The following is a 22,003-nucleotide window of genomic DNA, read 5'->3' as shown; positions in this document are numbered from 1 at the left end:
CTAATAAGTATTAATTTTCAAATAATAATAATAATAATATACTGTAATTACAATATTTATGCACTTCTATAGTAAGTTATGAAATTTCAACCAGATCTTTTCCAGAGTCTTGGAGCTCAGAGGGGAGGGTGAACAAATAGATAGATAAATAGATACTTAGTTCAGCGCTTCTCTCTCTCTCTCTTTGCTAGAAGGGTGTATGTATACATTTTTAATGGTACTAATGTTTAAGGTGACTTTGAAATGATATTAATAATTTAATTTCAAAGATTAATATAGTAATAGGATAATAATTTAAGGTATATTTGATGTAGGATGATACTTTATGTATACATTTGGTATTTGAACATTCAAGATAGGCAGTTATAAGTGTTTTTAGAGGGGGAGTTCTAAGTATTTGCGGATTTTAACAATTCGCGGGGGGCGGGTCTGGAGCGTATCCCCCGCGACTACGGGGGTTTACTGTAGTGAATGCGGTGTTGCGAAAGTTTGAAGAAGTACGCACAGTGAAACCTTACTTTAACGGACTAATGGGGGGGCTAGTCTGTTAAAGCTGATTGTCCATTAAAGTGAAGTGTCATGGGCTAGGCTAGGCCTAGTCTATAGCGAGCATACTGGGTAGGCACAAAAATTGTTGCAGATAATAAAACATTGAAAAACAAGCCTAATATTTACAGAAAGTTGCATTATGGAATAAAGTATGAAATCATATGTAAATTTACACTCACCTTTAAAGGAAACCAAATGAAATTTACCATAAATAAACAACATTTGTTACCAGAATGTGTGTATAGTATGAATGGAATGAAAGTATTCAGTAGGATGGATCTGGTGAAGGGCTGTTAACAGATGCCAGTTGCTGAGGAAAGTCGACCTGTGACAGCTTTTTCAACAAGCCGTGACCATTATCAGTGTAAGAATTTGAGTATTGACTTAACTAATGCCCCATAGCTCTCCAACGTGCTATGACTGTGGTGCTGAGTGAGTTTCCAAAAGAGCGAGTGACTGTGTTCACTGATATTTTGATTTTGAGCAAGACTGTTGAAGAGCATGTGGGTATAGTAAACCCCTGATATTCATGTTCTCACAGTTTGCGGACTCAGCGATTCACAGAATTTCCTGTGGAACTATATATAAATTATTTGTGGGAAACTCGCCCTTTGAATAAAAATAGAGTTGAACCAGTTCGAAAAGAAGACGATTCTCTCATACCATTTTGTATGTTGGAGAGTGAGGAGCTGGTTATACTTATATAAATGTATTAAGTTCTTTTAGTGAAAAAGCTCTTCCTGAAATGATTTGTGTGATATGTTTTGGAGATTTGTTTGTTTTTTGTAATTGTATGTACAGTAGTACAGTACTTTCCTTTATTTTTTTGGCATATCTTCATGTTAAAGGGAAAAGGTGTTTAGAAATTGATGATCATCAAGTTGTATACACTGTATGTATGAAATTGCCCTCTGGATTGATTTTAGGTTAGTATGCAGTTAGGCAGGGATTGATCCAGAAAATTACTGTCCACAGGAATACAGAAGTAGCTTTGGGCTGCTTGTGGATTGCTTTCAAGTAAAACACTTAGAAAATAAATTTAGGTTAAGTGGAAATTGTATGATTTACTTCCCCAAAATAAATTTAGGTTAAGTGAAAATTGTATGATTTACTTCCCCAAAATAAATTTAGGTTAAGTGGAAATTGTATGATTTACTTCCCCAAGATTGTTTAACCACCCACTGCTCTTTTATGATACCTCCTAAATAATTTCAATGCTGGTTCCTAAGCAAAGTAAAACTAAATGTTCAACGAAGTGTCTCCAGCTCTACCTCGTTGATGACGTTGACGAAGGTATCATCTGTGTACTTCCTTACAGGGCAGGCTTTGGGATCCTGCTGAAGACGTGCTGCTTGATATCTACCATGTAAAAGTTAGCAAACAACACACCAGCAGGCAGTGGAGGGAATTTTCTGGGATTTTTAAAGTAGTGGAGGATTCATCCCTGCAGACCTTATTGAGGATTATCCATATGGTCTCGTTGCCGGGCATGTTGGTGAAGACTCTACATCTAATAATGTGATGACACCTAGGGATGGCATGGTGTATAGCCTGTCAAGAAATTCAAAAACAGGTTTACAAAAATTGCCCCCTTCTTTGTAAACCTGTTTTCAGGTAAAAAAAAAAAAAAAAAAAATTCCATGCATGTACAGTACCCCTGGTGCCATTCACCCCTTTCGGTGGTAGCGAGGACTATTGAAGCGTTGGAATAATAAGTGAACTTCAGACAGCTGCTTTATAATTTACCTGCTGAAACAAAGAAACTTGCACACTAAATTGAAAAGGCACAATATAAGCTGAACAGCATACAGAGCGCCATGTGCCATTCCTTTCAGCGAAGTTTGCCTCAGATGTGCTCTTCTTCCAAGATCATCATCATCTACTACTACTACTACTACTACTACTACTACTACTACTACTACTACTACTACTACTACTAGTGTAATTAAATTTAACTTGAGCTGGATTGGCAGCATAATTGAAATCAGTCTATATAGTGATTGTGTATGATCAGTGTAAAAGTTTGTTAGATTTTTTGGGGAAGAGGGCCACAGTGACAGGTGGTATCTTGGATCTTTCCTCCTTCCATCATGCTCCTATTGTACCTGATTTTGAGGTACTGCATATGGAGTTTTGGGGTTATTTAAGGTCAAATTTTAGAGAATAAGAATAGCAGTAACATTAATTAGAGCACTTAATAGTGAATAAGCGAATCTTTAAACATATTCTGTAGGATGTGGACAAGCACATAAACAAAATTGAAACATATATTGTGACTGTCATATGTGACCTTTGAAGATCAAATATGGTAAATTAGTTCCTGAGGAAATTGTTTATTTATAAATATAAAAACAGAAACATTGTTTTTAGTAAATTATTAAGCATTTGAATCTCCAAAACATTGTGACCTCAACCTTTAACTATGTCTATATTGATCAGCATTATAAATATGTTTGTATTGATCAGCATTATAATTAGGAAATTAACATGGTACCACAAATATCCCTAACTATGAAGCAATTGACTAGTAAAAATCTGTGACTTTGAGTTCTCCCAAAAGTCAGTCATCCTGAGGGGGTTCTCTAATAAAGTATTTTAAATGTTTCACCTAATCTTGCCAACAGACCTTTGACTTTTATCCTAACCAGTTTCTTCTAAAATGTAATTGTATGGAAAAGTTACTCATGAATGTTTTAATCATCTGGGGTCACTCAGGAATGTTTTCTTCAAATTTCATTAAAATCTTCTCATTAATTTTCATGTAATCTTGCTAATAGTGGGACAGACATTTAGAACCAAATTATAACCTCATCAGTGAAGAAATTGAGCAATACTGTGGTTGTATACTGACAGTAATAACTAAGAAATTAGGAAAAATTTTATAACTTCTCATTAGTCTCTGATATATGAATTGATAGAAACATTTATGTTTTATATTTTGCAGGTGGTGTAAGAACATATTTTCCAGGGGGCTATGTATGGTATGAAGAGTATCCAACAAACCCATCTTTGTTCGTGTTAAATGGATTCATCTATAGTCTTCTAGGGTTATATGATCTCAAGGAATTTTCGTAAGTATTAATATATTTTCATCTTATACACACAAACTTGGCTTTAATAACTTATTTATCTTGAATAGATTTATCCTTCAAAGACAGGTATTAGAAGGAGAGATAAATGTCTGGTACATCGTTCATTGAAAAGCATTTGTCTACACATCAGAGAGAATGTCTTACTTAGAAGGCTATACAAGTAAATCATATTTTGTAAAAAGAAACCACTGTAATTCTAAGAGTATTTGGTAGTATGAAGCTCATCCATGCCTATGGAGGAGAGAAATAGCCAGAGAGATGTAAGGGGACGAGAGGAAAAGAAAAAGAAGCTGTCAGGTTCTGGAGAAGAGGAGAGTTCTTGCTTACACCATTAGCTTTGCTCCCATCCATCCATCATTGTAATTCTGATGTTACAGTAATTCCTAAGATTTAGAGAGAGTGGTTACATTAGCTATCCTGACAACATGCTATACAGTTTAAGCTTACTGCCTTGGCAACGTTAAAACCAGTTTGTTCCTACACAAATACAAACCCTCGGTCTTTACATATGGGACTAACTTTCAGTAAGCTGGAAAACTGGCCAATAAACTTTTGCAAGGTGGTTATGGTAATAGCTACCGATGGTAAGGGCAGAAGCACCACCCATCAAGTCGGTGTGCATTCAGTTCTGCGTAGTTTACTTTAGGCCGCCATCTCATTTAGACGTGCCCAACCTGCTGTCGACTTTTCTCTTCTGTGTTTGAATGTAATTGTTTTTATGATATAAAGGTAGTGCTCCAGTTACGATAATTCGACTTATGATAATTCGCTTTTACGATGGGGTTAGCAATTAATATCGATAGGACAATATTTTGAAAATACTTATTTTTAAATTTTGCGGGCTATTGGCGCAGGCAACAACATACAATCAGGCAGCGTACGGTGTACGATACGTTGGCCCGAGGGCTGGAATAGGTACATTAATTCAATGAGCTGACCTCACTTGCTCTCGTTGTGTCGGAAGTTAAAATAGGTCAGTGTTCGTTTGCAATTTCTGTGTGTTTGTAAATACAGGTAGTGCACGAGTGACAATAATTTGTCTTACGATAATTCAAGTTTACGATGGAGTTAGCAATTAATACAAGTGCGACAATATTTAGAAAATATTTTTAAATTTCGAGCGGGCACAGGCAACAGCGTACACTACAGTTGCCGTAGAATCAGGCAGCAAGAGAGACCAACTTACAATAGACCTTCTTTTTCTCCATCTCTTTATTCCATCTTCTAGTTAAAAAAGTAAGAGAATGATAAAAGTATTGTTAGTAACCTTATACTCTTGCGAAAATGCATACAGCCATAAACAACCGAACGAGACTCTGTTGTTTTGCTAATAACCGAATCGGATAACAACTGTTTTGCTTGTATTTCAACCATCGTACGGTTAAACAAGTATCGTAGTTATGGTAAAAATGACGTTTTACACTACCCTTATCCTCTTTGGAGAAAAGATCGGCAAGGAAATATACTGCTATGGTAAATTTAAGCTGCAAGTTGTAGTTGAAGCTGAGAAAAGAATGTTCAAGCTGCTAATGACTATAAATTATCGTGCATTGGCAACATGGATGAAACTCGACAGCAAATAAAATTGGAAAGTATTTCCATCAAAACTACTGAGCATGAAAGAACACGTTACTGCTGTTTTCACGCCGATAAAAGATAAATACGAAAAGCTCGTAGTATGATGATGAAATCAAGAGAAAATAGCGAACGGAATCTTGATTTTTTTTTTTTTTTTTTTTTTTTTTTTTACACAAAACAAACGGCCAGCCGCCAACGTCATCTATTAACGAAAGAAATGGCTAAATTAATTTCACAACAAGACATATTTAAGTTATATTTTGACTTCACATAACAAAAAATATATATGTCCCTTATAAATAAAGTATCTAGAGAGTCATTTACGCTAACTAGAAGCAAGAAATGCCCTCTGAACCGAGTTAAATGCGGTGAAATAAAGCCCGCGTGATCGATTCCCAAACCAAAACATTTGATCGCTATGATCAGAACTTATAATGCAAAAGCAATATAAGAATATTTACGACTGGATACAGTGTAGTAAAGCATAACTTTTTAAAAGATCCATGGAAAAGATGCACATTCGTTATTTTGATGTTTGTATAATACGGTGTTATGTGAAAATAGAATACAGTATAATTTAGGATGTCAATCTGCATTGAACCTGCAGAATTAGCTGACACTAATAATTACTATACCATATATGTATAAAGTATACTGTGTAGTGTAGGCTAGGCTACCATATATGTATAGATGGTACTGATTACCCTAGTGTAGGCTAGGCCATATTCGAGTTACGATTTTTTCAACAAACGATGGGTTTTTTGGAACCTAACCCCATCGTAAGTAGGGGAATACCTGTATATGTTATTTATACTTTGTGTATATTGACATATTGAAACATTTCAACATGTTTTTGTATGTCTCACTTATTCTTGCTATGTAGCCGTATTGACTCATTTTAGCCTGTACAGTATAAGTTTTGGAGCCTTTCTCCTTACATATCATTTTACTTACTTTTTTGTTGCCCTTTTTTTTTTACACAAACCCAACACCTATCTCTTTGGTGTTTGTTTTGTGTATTCTGTTTTCTTTTACTGTTTTGTAATTGTGGAGAGTTGGAGGGATATCCAACTCTCAACAACCAACTGTTCTATTTTTAGACATCTCAATCTTGCTTTTGAGAACTTGCCTCTTTGATGTTCTTTTTGTGACTGCAGAGGACATGATGGTGGATTAAATAAAAGCGATCACTACATAAATGAGTCACTTTAATGGAGAATGTGGGAGATACAGCAGTACAGAGTACCTTCGGCGATGAACTTGCCGGTTACACTACATGAGGCAGCGTCATGCCACGCATATCATAACACAAGAATTATGGGTAAAAACAAATGACTGTACCCAAGCGTATAATCAACATTACCAATGCATCATAAATAAAAGTTTAATATTCTAACACCCCCTCATAAACTTTTATTCTCATCAATCTGCAAATTACTGCATATCAAACAAATATATACATCATGGTAATCAAAAACAAAAATATATAGCTATCAACACCTTCAATTTGAAAATACCCTTTTGCAACATAGCGAGCTTTATGTTGCTCTTCACCATTTAAACCTTCTTTAATGGCATATACCCATCGTCCACCTACAATACAACGGTTGTTTGGTAAACTACACAGTTCATAAGTATTGTTATCTCTTAAAGACTGAATTTCATCATCCATTGCAGCTTTCCATTTGTGAGCCACATGTGAATTTAATGCCTCTATAGCTTTCAGGAATTTCAGTTACTTTACAACAATAATGAACAGAATAGCCCAGTAAATCAACATTATCAGGATCAACATATTCTTGAAGATATTTGGGAGCAGTTCGCTCCCTACTTGGATAACGGGACTCGCCTTCCCTTCCAGTTTCAGTCAAATCTGCGTTAATTTCACTATGCTCATCTTCAACAAGGATAGGTTTAGAAACAGGATCACTTTGATTATCATTAACAGTTGTTTTCTTTTCATTGCAAATGACATTCTCATTATCAGAATCTGATTCACCATCTTCCTTTAGACATTGGGATTTCTGGATCGGGGACCCGTGTCAGCCGGTGAAATAATCCATTCAGCACTTATTTCTAGGTAATTCCGTTGCTAGATACCAGAGAAAAGCTAAATGTAAAGCTGGGGTTACTACCCCCAGAGCGAGCTCCAAGAAATGGAGTCGTATATGGTAAAGGGTGAGATTGTCACAATCAGGGGACCCTGCCCTATAAAGATTCCATTTTAGCACGCAATTTCATTCACACGTATTTCGTTGTGCTCCTTATTTTGTGCTCTATTTTGACTTTTTTTATGGCATCCTCACAAGGTTCTTCTTCAACAACTTCAGTACCAGTGTTTTATTGTTTTTTAGGCGATTGAGGCTCCTTATTTTCCTTTAGTTTAATAATTAAAGGGATTTATAACGCCCGTCTCGATCTCCTCTTTCGGCGTCTCATGACCTCTCTTGGTCTTGGGTTGGCATGTTTGTTTGGTGTTATTTATTTGTATACTTTTTTGTTTGGGATATATTCCCAGTTAATGATTCCTAACTTTAGTGGGTTTGATTAATTTTATGTTTGTTCTGTACCCCTTTACTACGGGAAGTGATGTTTAGCGTTTAGGCTACGAGCTTCCCCCTCGGGCCCATTCGCTTATTTTCATGGCTTCATTATGCCTTAATTTTGTCCCTCACTTCTCTTAGCTTTTGGGAATCTTATTTTCATTGGTACTGTTACGGTTTTTTAATTTGTTTTTTACAATTTAGTTTATTTTGTGAATTTTGTGTTCCCTTGCTGTTCAAGTGCTGTCTTGCTGTTTAGGCTACGTGGTTCCCCCTCAGGCCTATTCGCTTATTATTTTGGCTTTATTTTGCCTTATTTTAGACTCACTTCTCTAAGCTTATGGGAACATGATTTTCATTGGTACATTTAAGTTTTGACCTTGTGCTTGGATGCTTTTGAATTTTGTTGATTATTTTGAGTACTTTCATTTAACTGGAGGTCGGCCATTTCCCTTCACGTTCATGTCGTGTTGGGCCTGCCTATCCTCCTACATGTACCTTATAGAAAATTTTTGTTTTATTATACATTATTTGGGTTATTAGTTAGCCTTTATCCCTCTCCTAGGCTTCCTTCCTTTGCATCGCCTCAGTTAGGTTAGCCTAGGGGTTGGCTATAGCACTTTTTCCCTTCAGGGAAAAATCGTTAAGGGAGGGGCGATCTCGATCTGTACATATGTGTTTTATGTCTGGTGCTTCCCTTTGTTTGGTTTTGGCTTGGATATATTGCCTACGTCCACCCTCTCCCTGTTTCGGCTTTTCACTTAGGCTAATGTTCCTAATAGGTTAAGCTGGAATAGCGAGGGTTTACCTGCGTAGCCTATCCTAGTTCAATCCTTCTTTGGGTTGCCTACCAAAGGTGACCGGGAGTGCTCTCCCCACTCCTGTTCACACTCCTTTTACCGACTATATATATTATTTTGTTGTATCGAGAATCCCCTTCTCCCCCTTTTACCCTTTGCTCTCTCTCCCCTTGGTTTGTTTTCAAGGTTTGTTAACTTTCCAAGGCTTGAGAGCAATTTATCCTTATTTTGTGCTGTAGCCTACATCCCCTCCCTCTGCATTGATTGGTTGTCCCTCGGCATGTCTGACCTTTTCGGTTGGCACCCCACCTGGACCTGGAGGTGACTGGGAGTGCTCTCCCACTCCTGTTCACACTCCTTTTACCTTTCTTTGCTCTCCTGGCCGTAGAGGTTTTTGCCCTTCCTCTCCTTTTCTCGCTCTTGTCGTGCAACACAGCTCACATAGCGAGGGGATGTATGAGGATCTCTGGGCGCCCGGGGAGTGCTGTCCCACCCCTGGTCGCTACTTTGGGTTACCAACCTCCTGGCCTATCCTTCCCTCCCCTTCTTTTTATGTCGACTGTTTCCCTTCGTGGTGCTTCCTACATGTTAGCACCTCACTGTTGGGATCTCATACGAGGCCAGTTAGCGTTTTCCACCTGTCTTCTGTTTTATTTACTTTGGGTGTTCCCCCTCCATTTTGCTACTACCTGTTCGGTGTTTCATTATCTTGTTGGGCGCTCTCCTTGCTTACTGCTCCGGCGGTTATAGTGTTTAGCGGTCAGTGTTTATTCCCCCCACTGCTATCACTTCGTTCAGGATATCCTCCTCCGGGGGTTTTCCTCTCTTGGCTCTGAGTGCGCCCACTTCCAAACAGTTCATAACCTTCCCACTATGTTTGTATCCGTCACATATTGTTTTAACATTGGTCGCTCCGGAATGTTCCGTTGACTCTGTTTTTGTGTCTATGAGTTTTGTCCTGTTAGCCCGGTTTTCTCTCTGGTTTTCTCCGGGGGTTTTCCTGGTCTGACTAGGCTAAGTCACTGCTACGGTACTCTGCTCCGGCATCCGTTCCAGCATGCTCATTTCTCATATGCTTTCAGCTGGTTTTGTCAAGTACAGGAATGCTCCGCTTTCCTGCAACAAGCCAGCGGTCACGGAGTCTATAGTTCCCATTCTGGTGCGCAGTCTGTGTTGGAGAATTTATAGTTTGGCACGGAAGGTTGTGAAGTACGCGGCTTTGCTCTCTCCGAGCAGACTACTTGATGAAACCCGTAGGTTTTATATACACCTGTCGGTTTTATCTCCGCCAAACTCCGCCTCATATGGCTTATTTTTGGCTCGAAGGTTGTGAAGTACGCTATGCTCTCTCCAAAGCAGGCTACTTCCTAATTTGCCCCTCCTGGAGGCCTGGAGGCGGCCGCAAGTCTCGTAACTCTTCGCTTCACACCCTCTAGTCCGGGGTCAACAACTTCGGGCTTAAACGAGTCGGGAAATTCCTATGTCCTTTCAGTGGACATTTGTAATGTTCCTTTCCTTGGCGCCCAGTTCTCAATGTCAGTTGCTGAAGAAATTGCTGCCCTTTTGTTTACCGGAGTCCAAGAGTTGACCCGGTCCTCTTAAAATAAAAGGGATTTTGACAAAGGAAAAATCTATTTCTGAGGGAGGCCCCATGTCACCCGGTGAAATTCCATACTAACACGAATTTCTAGGTATAAATATTGCTAAATATACCAGAGAAAAAAGCTTTCAGGAATGCAGGAGTTACTACCCCCAGATCGAGCATCTTCTAATGAAGACGTCGGTATAACCAAGGGTGAGTGAAGGATCACAACCACAGAGCCATGCTCGATAGACATCCCCATGTCAAGATCCCCAGGAAGAGCGAGGGGCCGTACCAGCGCCCACGCCACCCGCCGCCAAGCGGCAACTCCAGCGCCATCTGAACTCATTCCAGACTAGCACCACCCCAGACTTGGCATGAGCAAGTAGGGGGGCAAAACTGTTCTCGGAGGGTCACGGGTGACATGGGGCCTCCTCAGAAATAGATTTTTCCTTTGTCAAAATCCCTTTTCTGAGTTCAGCCCGTGTCAGCCGGTGAAATAGTGACAGAGAATCATGCCAAGACTGCAAAGCTACAACAGAAAACAAAAGGTGATCAGAAGAAAAAACACATGCTATGAAAAATAGATTTAATTATGATATCTCATCAAGGAAAATTAGATTTAATAACAGGTTGCAATGGGGTGGAACAACAGACACCCAACAATATAAAGACACAATGAAAATGTAAACTTAATCTAAGAACAAAGTAGAATGACAAAAATACAATATAATTAGGGGTAGGCAAAGAGACCCCTACAACCTAATGGTATAAACAGTAAATATAAACTTAAATCTAAGGACAATGAGATATATACAAAACCAGTAATTGAGGTACATGAAGCAAAATAAAAACCGCTCCAGTACTTCTATCTTAATCGAAATCCACAGCATATCAAAACCAATCAACAAGACAAACAATTACCAGGTAATACTAGTATCGATTATGAGAAGCAAGGCAGTGAGGCATGATTGATCCAGAAAGGCAGGCAGAGAAATAAATGAGGGGGGGGATTAAGGATAATTAAGGATAATTGGGGAGATGACACTCCCCACAGCCACTGTAGAAAATTTTAGAGCTTCGAATGATTTTAAATAGTGGCGTTTAAACACTAGAGGTGATTTCCATCCCGTATACTTGGTAAGTTCAGCAAAATCCATATTATGAAAATAATTAGTAGAGGTAGCTACTGCACGGATATCATGAACCTTTGGGACTGAATCCGGGTTGGCTTGTTTAATAAAATACAGAATTTGCTGTCTTATAGCATTCAGCGAAAGAGTTCCACCTTTTTCCCTGATAAAAAGAGGACCCGACTTATACTGTGGAGTGCTTTGTAGATAAGACTTTAAGGTATATACCGGACATAAGGATTGGTCCTGAGGAAGAGGCACCACCTTCCAGGGGGACCACCTGTCCTGGGGGTCTTCATTCTTAGCTAGGAACCTATGATCAGGGGAAAGGAGGACTTCTCCGGACGGGAGGAAATCAACATGATCATCACCTCTAGCGAGGGCCGATAGCTCTGAAATTCTGGCACCTGAAGCCAAGCTAATCAGAAACAAGGTTTTCCTTAACAGATCCAGATACGAGCATTGTGAGTTATCAATGTCAGTGGCTAATTTCAAAACATCGTTGAGGAACCAGGTAACAGAATGTGGGCGTGTTACCGGCCTCAAACGGGCGCATGCTCTAGGGATGGAGGAGAAGTATGAATCTGTAAGGTCGATTTTGAAACCATACAAAAATACCTTCTTTAAGGCTGATTTAGCTGTAGTAATAGTGGCCGGGGCAAGGCCTTTTTCAAACAATGACCTAAAGAAAGTAACCGCTAGGTTAGTAGTCATAGTTTGAGCTTCAGATGCCTTTAAAAAGGATGCCAGTTTTTTGACTGCTGAATCATACTGTCTGAGAGTAGAATCTCTCTTATCAGATTCTAGAAACAGAGTGTTGACGGGTCAATGTGTGCTCCTTTTTGCAGCAAACTTTATAAAGTCCATAAAACCAGGGCATTCTGAATTCTTAAGGAAGCTGACACAGTCTTTGTTTGTACTACTTGGGTCAGTCTGGGTTTGGGTATCTGATGACACCGCAACTTGAGTTCCTGGAGCAGAGGGAACCAGTTGCTCTTCGGCCAATAGGGAGCTACCAGAGCTAGTTGGCCGTTGAATGACCTGAGTTTGTGCAGTACTTTCAACAACATGTTTATTGGGGGAAACAAGTAGATCCTCTTCCAATAGTTCCAATCTATGGACATCGCATCCGTGGCGAAGGCCTGGGGGTCCAGGTTGGGAGCCACATAACAGGGAAGCTTGTGATTGTTCTCTGTAGCAAACAGATCCACTTGGAGTCCCGGAACCCGGCGGCGAATCCAATTGAACGACTCCCCGTCCAGAGACCACTCCGTCTCCAACGGAGTAGTCCTGGACAGGAGTCCGCCACCACGTTCCGCACCCGCTAGGTGGGTGGCTGACAAATGCCAGCCGTGCTTGTTCGCCAGGGAGAAGATAGCTACCATCACCTGGTTTACGCGACCTGATTTGGAGCCGCCCTGTTGATGCAATGAACCACCACGGCGCTGTCCAACACCAGCCTGATGTGAATCTGGCCGGCGGGGCGGAGTTTCTTGAGACTTAGAAACACTGCCATAGCTTCCAAGGTGTTTATATGAAACTGTTGGAACATTGTAGACCATGTCCCTTGAACTTTTCGTTTTGGTGAGTACCCTCCCCAGCCGCTTAATGAAGCATCTGTGTGGATTACCAACGCCAGAGGGGGAAATTGGAGTGGAACCGACTTCGACAGGCCACTGACTGTGGACCATGGTTGGAGCCTTGTTTTCAAGATTCGCGGGATTGAAGAGACCCTGTCTCTGAGCCTGACATTGGCTCGTCTCCGCCACACTCTGTTTATATCTTTTAGTTTCGCTTTCAAGAGCAGGTCCGTCACTGAGGCAAACTGAAGGGAGCCGAGAATTCTCTCTTGAGACCGGCGGGATGCTGCTTTGTCCTTCAAAATTTCCTGGTAGCGCGGCAATCTCCTTCCGCTTGGACGGCGGGAGAGACAGCCTGTACGAGGACAGGTCCCACTGGAGACCTAGCCACTGAAACCGGGACTCCGGAGTCAGGCGGGACTTCTCCCTGTTCAACTGAAAGCCTAACGACTCCAGGAACTTGATCACTATGGTTGTAGCCTTTCGGTACTCCTGAACTGTTGGAGCCCAGATTATCCAATCATCCAGGTAAGCCGCCAGGGAGATCCCCCGGGACCGCAGTTGCTGAACGACTGTTTCCGCCAGTTTCGTAAAGATTCTGGGGGCTACATTGAGTCCGAAAGGCATGACTCTGAAGGAGTAGGCTTGTTTCCCGAGCTTGAAACCCAGGAAGGGAGAGAAGTTCCGCGCAACCGGGACGTGATAGTAAGCGTCTGAAAGATCGATAGAGGTGGTGACGGCTCCACGCGGTAGTAGAGTCGTAACTTGAGCCACCGTAAGCTTGCGAAACTTGTCGCATCTTGTGTAGCGATTTAGACGTGACAGATCTAGAATCATTCTTTGCTGATCGGAACCTTTCTTTGGAACAGTGAACAACCTGCCTTGAAATTTGAGGTGTCTTACTTCCTTTATTGCTCTTGTTGAGAGGCTCCGTCACAAAATCCTGTAGGGTTTTGGAGGGGGGTAGGTAAAACCTGGTCAAGGGAGGGGGATCCCTGATCCAGCTCCAACCCAGACCTTTGGACACGATACTGTGTGCCCAGGGACTGAAGGACCACTGGTCTCTGAACCAGTAAAGGCGACCACCTACCTGACTGGTCTCAGTGGGAGGAAGAGGGTTTATTTCCTCTACCACGGCCTGATTTTCCCCGGGAGGTAGATCCAGCTCTGCCTCTGTATGGGGCTCGACCTCTGCCCCCTTGCACTTCTATTAAGGCCGTGAAAGACCCCACGGCCCTCATAGGTGGAATTGTACGCTGGAAAGGAGACCACGATGGTGCAGCAAGGGGTTGGGCTGGTTGAACCAGCATGTATTGATGGGGTTGAGCCTTGGAGGTGGAGGGTTGGCCCACCGCCGAGACTGGGACAGCTTGAACCATTGTCTGGGGATGAGGCCTCCTGTGCCTCCTGAATCGTTTCCCCAACTTACTCTGGGAGCTGCCAGCTTCGGGGGTTTTCCGCTTGAAGGCGGAGATACCCCAACGAGAGCGTAGGCTTTGATTGGCCCTGATAGCCTCGCTCAGGACTTGTGAGACTTCGTTCTCTGGGAATAGATTAACCCCCCAGATGGAACTCTTCATGAGCTTGTTAGGCTCATGACGAATGGTGGCATCTGCGAAGATGAATTTGCAGCACTCCAACTTCGCCACCATGAAGTCATACAGGTCTGACTGAAAACCTGCCAACAGGGATTAGGCAGAACCTGAAACAGCTGCTCGTCTGCACAGGAGACGGCGACCGCTTCTGACAGGCACAAGGAGTTTAAGGACCGGCTTAGTCTAGTTCGTGTTTCAAACTCCGCCTTCAGGAGAGCTTCCGGGAGTTTAGGAAGCTGCTCACTGAACTGAGAGGATGCACAGAAAGCGTCCAACTTACCCACTGTAAAAGTGGATGGGGCGTCCTTCCAGAACTCCTCACCTCCCGGGAATATCAGGGATGTGGAGTCCGTCTCCCTGAGCTGAGGCAAGGGTTTGCCTTCGAAGCAAGCCTGAGCCGTCGCCAAAGCAACTTTGTTCAGCAGCAGGAGTGGGCAACTTATCACCCAGGGAAAACATGGTGTAGTTGCCCTTAAACGGAGTCAGTTTCAGTATTCTCTGCCTGCCACTCCGCAAGAGTGCGCAGCAGAGCAGATTGGGCCTGGTCCCTAGGGAAGATCACCGTCTCCTTAGGGACCTTGTCTGATCGCACCCAGGCTTCCTCCGTCAGCCTAACGAAGCCTGGGAAGGGGGCAAGAGGTCAGGGGAAGAACTCCAACTCCTCCAGACGTCTCGTGCCCAGACCCTCGATGGTCAGAGTATCCTCGTGGCGAATGGCATGAAGAGCAAAACGCCACGGGTTCCCTACATCAAAAGGAGGGAGGAGGCAGTATCAGGGATCTGGTAACTGGTCCGCACCGCCGAGCGCCATATCGGCAATAAGATTCTCCTGACTCTGTAACCTCTCCGCCAGCTTAGAAAGCTTAGAGTCGACCTCTGAAGAGAACTTTGCAAATAACATCCCGCAAACGCCTCAGGGTCAAGGAGGCTGGCGAGGAGGGCTGGGTCTGGCCGCCCTCTTACTCGCTCCTTTGCCCGAGGTTCCTGGTTTGCTCCCGGAGGCCAAAGGTATGGCAACCTTTGCCTTCGACGGGGGGAAAGGGGATGCCTTGCGGGAAGACGAGGACTTGAAGCCCTTCGCCTTCCACGACGCCTTCAACTTGGGGACAGTAGATGGAGCGCTGTCCCTCAAGATAGAAGACTTAGAAAAGCCCTGAAAAGAAGAGGTAGAGGATGAAGGGGAATCAAAGAGGGCGCCGCCCCCCGCTGCCTCACTTACCTCACCACCTACCTGGTCCTGCTCAGTATTCATTGGCTCCAGGTCTAAGTCCAGAGCAGCGACGTCCTCCGAAACCTCCGCGTAAAGAGATTCTTCTAGGAGTGGCTGGGTCATGACCCGGATCTGCTCGATGATGGGTGCAGCCACGTCAGCTGGTACGGCCGCAGTGATCCGGGCTCCGGGGTAGAGCAGATCTCTCAGTTTCTCGTCGAGAACGTAGGGTTTCCCCGACGGGACGTTTCTCCCAAACCCAGCCACCCAGGCGCGGAGAGACTCAAGGGACTCCTTCTTGGAGGACTCGTCGGCCTGAAAGGGGAGCAGGGAATCAAGGGGAGGCTAATAAATACCGTAAATAATATAAGCATTAAAACACAAAATAAAGCAATACAGTAAGCTGTAACTAACATGAAGATGGAAAGTAAGCAGCTTACCGACTCGTCCTGGATGCACCTGCAAAGAGCGAAGCAAACCTCACAGCCCTCCGGGTGCCAGACGATCAAGTCATCAAGCCGGACCGCACAGCCAGCGTGGGTCCGACACACCACGTGCCCGTAGGGTTGGTGGAGGGTAGCAGTACACCCGGGCTCCTCACAACGAACAGTCTGTAAGTGTAAACAGTAAATGAGCTTACCCTTCTAAGAAACTTAAACTAAGCAGGCAAGGGTATTTCAACTGTACCACCGGAGTACTCCGGCGGAATGAAAAATCCCCGTCAGAGACGGGCCTACTAGAAAAGTAACTTAAAATTAAGGTAAGCAGGAAACCCCCCCGACTGCCGGGAAACTCCGGCGGAACGAGGGAGCCAAATCAATGGGACCTCCACCACAAGGGGTGCCAGGAACAAGACGGCGGAACCCAAGGGTAAGATCACCGGACTCTATAACCATAACAGAAATAAATAAGTAACTTAAAATTAAGGTAAGCAGGAAACCCCCGACTGCCGGAATACTCCGGCGGAACGAGGGAGCCGAATCAACGGGACCTTCACCACAAGGGGTGCTGGGAATGGGACAGCGGAACCCAAGGGTAAGATCACCGGACTCTATAAACATAACAGAAATAAATAAATATATCCGACGGCGGGGTGAGCCGCCGGGAAAAATATAAAAGCATACATATATAGAGGATGGTAACATAAACGGTTAACAAAGATATACAAATCCACATTCCCCGGAGTCTGGTACCACCCTCTCCGGGGATCTCAAACCTCCTCCGCTAGAGAACAAAAGAAGGGTGAGGCTACAAAACACCACAATCCACCAGGGCAGGTGTAAGCGCCAGTCGACCCAAATAGAGTATCTCGAACGCCGGAGCGAACGGGGACAAGGCTGAGAAGAGAAACCCTGAGAAGGATCGAAAACCTGCTTGATCCTAGGAGAGCGGGTTAATGAAGCACGGGGCTCAGCAAAATGCCATCTGGGACCAGCCCTGGGAGGGAGCGAATCCCTCCACCAGGAAAGATCCCGCAACTCAAAGTGGAAGTCGGACCCTGACGTCACCCGCACAAGAAGATGACAAAGAGCTGGACCAGAGTAAATCAGGGTATGGGGGGAGTGGGGTGGTGGGACAGGGAAGGGAGTAGGCCAGAGCAGAGGAAAACAGGAGACTGGGGAAGAGGCTCACCCGCTCAACTGTAAGCCAACCACGCAAGGTAATAATACCAGCTGGAGAGATCATGGCCTACTCCAAGGGAAAGGGAAGGGAAAAACGACTAAGACCTCCATACTCCCACCCCACACATAGCGTAGCCTATGACATAAAACAAGGGGGAGAAGGAAAGGGGGAAAGAGGGAACAACAGGGAGAGAAATTCCGAGTCTTCAGAAGACCAGCCAGAGCCGAACGTGGGAATGCTATAAAAGCATGGAGGAGACACACCCACAGAAAAACCTCAACCCCCATAAAGGAGGGGGAAGACAGTTGGGTCTCACTCCGCCACCCAAACAACGGTCTGAGGAAGGCGCGACAACAGAAACTCCCTCCACCTGCTGACCCTCTCCTCTCGCCTAACCTAACTCAGGTGAAAGGGAGAGCAGGAGGTCAAAGGCGCAGTAAAAAGCCTAACATACACTAGGCTACAATAAATAAGATAACCAGAATAAATCACCATCATGTGTGCAAAAATAATAAAATAAAATAAAATAATACAATTTTGTGCTTGTGCTAGGCGCATAGCCTAACCGAGGGAGGCGACAGGGTGAGCCTGACGTCCCCACGGAACTAGACTAAAGTAAACAGTTAACAACATGGTGTCGAGCACTTAGCAAAATAATAATAAAATAATTATAAAGCTAAAACTGTCCAAGAGGAAACATCCTGGGGAATACCTAAGCGGGAAGATGACGGGAACCCGATGTGGGAGCCCCGAAGATACGGATCAAAAACATTATCGTTAGAGAGACACCGAAACAACCCAGCTTAGGAAAAGCCACCAGGATGAATCCTAGGGGAATAAAGATAAGTAATGAGCCGACAAGGAAAACCCAAACAGAACAAGCTGGACGGGTAAACCTCATGGACAACATGGCTGGCTGGGGACGCCAGAGCGTCATAACAAAGCCACGCATAATTAATAATTACGGGCTGAGACAGCCAAACTTATCATAAAAACCCCACAATAAAATGGTACTTAACTTGGAAACGGTAAAGCTGCTCGACGACATGCTTGAAGATGAAAATAAAAGGCAAAGCACAAGCCAACACAGAAAAACAAATCGCAAGATCAAGTGCTAGAAATGGAATGAGTTCAGATGGCGCTGGAGTCGCCGGTATGGCGGGTGAGCGTGTGGCGCTGGTACGGCCCCTCGCTCTTCCCGGGGATCTTGACATGGGGATGTCTATCGAGCGTGGCTCTGTGGTTGTGATCCTTCACTCACCCTTGGTTATACCGACGTCTTCATTAGAAGATGCTCGATCTGGGGGTAGTAACTCCAGCATTCCTGAAAGCTTTTTTCTCTGGTATATTTAGCAATATTTATACCTAGAAATTCGTGTTAGTATGGAATTTCACCGGCTGACACGGGGCTGAACTCAGAAATTAGCTGTTTACGGAGGGTTTACTGAAGACGTTGCGGCCTTCAGTCTCGTTCTCGAACCTGTGAACATCGTCCCGGAGCGATAAGTAGGTTCAGGAATAAGTGAGGCAAACCTTTTCCGCTTAGCTCGAAATTAAGTGAGCCAAACTTTTCCTTTAGGGGATTCGTTAGCTCCTCATCCCTTTTCGACGGTTCCTGGTCTACCGTCCCTAAGGTGAATCAGTCAAGAAAGACCCTTTTTAAAACCAAGAAGACCCACTCCGGGGCCCCCTCGAGGACGTCTCGGATCTCTAGTCCGGTGCCGTCTACGAGTTAGGCCTCGTCTTCTGGAAAGGGACACGGCCCAAGCAAAGTAAGGCGGTTACCCCCTCCTTCCTTGGCGGTTACCCCCTCCTTCCTTTGTTGCAGACTCTTTTACGGGTCTCCTTATAAGGAGCTCGGTATGAGGGTCATTGACAACCTATCAAATTATCTAACTATCTATCTACCTCATGGTCCGTACCTTCCCTTTCCCAGGAGCTTTAATCCCAAAGAGATTAATCTCAGGACTCATTATCAACGGACCACCTGTAAAATCCTGCTCCGTTCCGGAATTCTACCGTTCCGGACACCTCCACCTCTTTTCCCCTTCGGTCTGGGGAACTTTGGCGCCTAACCCTTTATGCTTACCAGCATGAAGGCACCCTCCTATCAAGGGTGTGGGCACACGGAGGTTGGCGGAATTGCATTTCTTCCCTTCCGGCCTGGTATCCCCTTATCTGGGTTTTACCAGACTGGCAGAAGGAGCATGGTATCTATCTGGCAAGATCCCTAAGGGAGCCCTCATCTTCCCTAGGGGCTGGGCACATCGTCTCCGTTGAGAATTCTAACGGAGTGGCAGGCGGAGAATTCCAAGTTCACGCCAGCTGTGGGGTCTTTACCGTGTTCTCTTTGAGAGACCTGCTTCCTACCCCTTGTGCTCCGAATGTAGCCCCTCTTATCAACAGGCTTGTTTCGGAAATAAACCGCTGACGCATCTCCGGGAGACAGATATCACAGATACGTTCCCAATGAATCTTCTAACCCCGGACTACGCTTCTAATTTATTCAGCGTACAGCTCCCTAAGCTTCCGGAGTCAATTCCCGGAAGCTGACACAGGGTGTAAAGACAGGCTTGCCAGGTCCTGGAACTCTTTGAGTTTAACAGAAACAATGTCTGTGGTATATAATGGCGGTTCGTTGTTTCGGGTCCTGATAAAATCTCTCTTCTCAGGTTTTCTGCAGGTCCTGCTTTATTTCATCGGTCCGGATGGACAGCTGAAAACACATTTTTCGGCAGCCACGTTCTGCCTTGAACCGAATAGTCATATGAACAGTTTTACCTGGAGAATTGATCTTTTCCCCAGGTGGGCGTTGTTACGGTCTGTCCGGGGCTACTAATGTTAATCAGAGCCTCCGTTATCATGGGTGTCTACCTTACGAGCGGAAACAATCTGAACTTGCCGGGCCCTATCCCAAGTCCGGCAAAAAGTGCATGTAGTTCAAGCGCCCCCCTGCTCAGGCGGTGGTGCAGGCTCTTCAGGTTCCTGCCCCTGGACAGCCGTCAGACTCTCACTCCCAGCCTCCACTTCGATGTGTGCGGTTCAGCCAACACATCAGCCCCTTGTGACTCCCCCGTGTGTCTCTGCCTCCCCCATGTGCCTCTGCCGGAGTTTTCTTTGCTTCATTCAAAACCCAAGGAAAGAATTTTCACTTCACATTCTACCAGAGGCACTGAACCTCGGGGTTTATCATAGGAGCAGGAAGCATCCTGCTCCTCTCCGAGAAATTGGGAAGGCATACGCTTCAGGGGAGGCAATCAAGCCTCCTCCCAGTAGTATTTCTCACATGGGTGGGAGGCTGTACCATTTTTGGGGCCACTGGGACTTCAGTTCCTGGGCCCAGAGTATAGTTATCAAGGCCCAGGGTGGAGCTGGACTGTTTGTCCCCCTCCCCCAATCAGGTTCGGTCAGTTACCGGCCAGAGATCTGGAGGACTTTGTGAATGGCCTGTCAGGCTTTTTCAGTCTGCCAAAGAAGTTCCCTTCCACTGGAAAATGTTTCCGGGCGTGTCCCGTTTATTTTCCTCATTCAATGCGACAAGTCTCGGTTGCTTACAGTCTTGTAGGTTCGGATCCTACTGCTCCATTGAGCCGTAACCACCTCTATAGGCCTTTCCGACGCTTCCTTTCAATCTTAGTTGCAGGAAGGTTCTACCCCTTCTTGGGATTCAGACTTGGGGAGCAGGCATACCCCTTCAGGTTCATACCCTCCTCAATGCAGCCCCCAGATTCTTTGCCAGTTTGAACAATAGCGTAGTTCAACAGCTCCGGTATTAGGAGGTTATGCTAGCCGCATATCTAGTTGCCTGGCTCATTTGGGCACCCAGCGTTGGGAATTGCCTGAGGGTGCCGGTCATTATAATCTGTTTTCTAGAGTCTCTGGGCTTCTAAGTACATAGGAAGGAATCCCACCTGTTTCCGGAGGGTGGCCTTCAGTGGTTGTGAATCCAGTGGAAGCGGAAAGAGATAGCAAGGGCACCCAAACATTTCATCAACACAAGCATACCTCTCGCCGTGCCCAAGAAAAGGTCTTGGGCTCTCTCCAGTTTGCTTCAGTGACGGTTCTCCTTCAGAAGTCAAAGCTGGAGTTTATAACCGGGGTATGGCAGAGTCAGGGACGTGTCTCCCTGATTCCTCCTATTTGAATAAGGGCCTCTGGCCTTGAACAACTGTCAATAGCTTATCGAAGTCAGTTCCTCTCCAGCTTCCCCTCCGGCCTCAGTATTCCACACCGTCACCTCTCTGGGCGGGTGGGGTGGATATTTTTGGCTCCATGAAGTTCATGGAACTTAGTCGGTCATGTTCCGGCAGTTCCATATCAATGCTTTGGAGGGCTGTGGCAGTCTTCCTATCCTTGGGAAACTTCTTCCTCCCAAGAAAATACATTTTAGGCTGGTTCTGAACAATGCAGCAGTAGTGCGCTGCGTGAACAAGTGGGTTCGTACTCGAGTTGAATCATTCAGGTTATGGTTCATTCTTCTCCATAGCCAACAGACACAAGTGCCTCTGTCTGCCACCCTTCTCGTAGGGGTCCAAAGGTCACTACATTTTCCCTATCCGGGGCCTCCCCCCTGGTGTCGGAGTAGTCCTTAGACGGAGCGTCATTCAGGTAGTCTTGTGATCTTTTCCCGGACCTAGAAGTAGGTCTGTTTGCAACCCAATTCAGCCACAAACTATCAAGCTGCCACGTCTGGTATAAACTCAGCCTGCGTCAGCCTC

The 22,003-nt window shown here is 44.6% G+C and overlaps 1 protein-coding gene across 5 annotated transcripts in view; it reads left to right on the top strand.

Moving 5' to 3' along the window:
- Positions 1-22,003, top strand: part of Hsepi (D-glucuronyl C5-epimerase) — a 230,812-nt gene that overhangs the window by 192,806 nt on the left and 16,003 nt on the right. For all 5 annotated transcript variants that reach the window (XM_067110122.1, XM_067110127.1, XM_067110123.1 and 2 more), the window contains exon 12: positions 3,494-3,620. In XM_067110122.1, the coding sequence (XP_066966223.1) occupies positions 3,494-3,620 (127 nt within the window). The remainder of the gene's footprint in view (positions 1-3,493; positions 3,621-22,003) is intronic.

This window comes from Macrobrachium rosenbergii, chromosome 10 (assembly GCF_040412425.1).
Source record: "Macrobrachium rosenbergii isolate ZJJX-2024 chromosome 10, ASM4041242v1, whole genome shotgun sequence".
NCBI lineage: Eukaryota > Metazoa > Arthropoda > Malacostraca > Decapoda > Palaemonidae > Macrobrachium > Macrobrachium rosenbergii.
The sequence above is the reverse complement of the archived record's forward strand: the minus strand, read 5'-3'. Positions and strand labels throughout refer to the sequence as shown.